At 47.1% G+C, this 612-nt stretch overlaps 1 protein-coding gene across 1 annotated transcript in view; it reads left to right on the plus strand.

Annotated features, from left to right (window-relative positions):
* The window catches only part of slc17a8 (solute carrier family 17 member 8), a 9,350-nt gene that overhangs the window by 1,403 nt on the left and 7,335 nt on the right, over window positions 1-612 (plus strand). The window contains exons 2-3 of the mRNA XM_035665430.1: window positions 132-387; window positions 544-609. Of these exons, the coding sequence (XP_035521323.1) occupies window positions 132-387; window positions 544-609 (322 nt within the window). The remainder of the gene's footprint in view (window positions 1-131; window positions 388-543; window positions 610-612) is intronic.

Raw genomic sequence — 612 nt, forward strand, 5'->3', positions numbered from 1 at the left:
TTTCCCCCCCCCCCCCCCACATAATTTGGGTACATGGGATATTGAGGAAGAGGAAAGATATGGATAAAGACAAATATTCTTACCTGTACTTGTAACAGATTAACTGACTAGTACTGGTATTTGCTTCTCAGGAAAATCGATGGTAGCAATGTAGAAGAAGAGGACAACATTGAACTGACGGAGGATGGGCGTCCCGTGGCATCAGCACCACTTCCTGCCCCACTGCTGGACTGTAGCTGTGGCGGTCTGCCCAAGCGGTACATCATCGCCATCCTCAGCGGCCTTGGCTTCTGCATCTCCTTCGGCATCCGTTGCAACCTCGGTGTGGCCATTGTGGAGATGGTTAACAACAACACTGTCTATATCAATGGGACACCTGTGCTTCAGGTAGCTGGGTGGTTGACTTTTTAGGACTTTGTATAATCTGTGTGTTTTTTAACCATTTTAATCAACTCTTTTAGGGATATGCCTGGTAGATTATACTAAATGAATGGGGGATGTTTCCAGACTGTCACTGTGCCTATGTATTTTCTCTCTCTCCAGAGAGCTCAGTTTAACTGGGATCCAGAGACAGTGGGGCTGATTCACGGCTCCTTCTTCTGGGGCTACATT

The sequence above is a fragment of the Morone saxatilis genome, unplaced genomic scaffold (assembly GCF_004916995.1).
Source record: "Morone saxatilis isolate NCDOM2014 unplaced genomic scaffold, NCSU_SB_2.0 Contig2, whole genome shotgun sequence".
Classification (NCBI taxonomy): Eukaryota; Metazoa; Chordata; class Actinopteri; family Moronidae; genus Morone; species Morone saxatilis.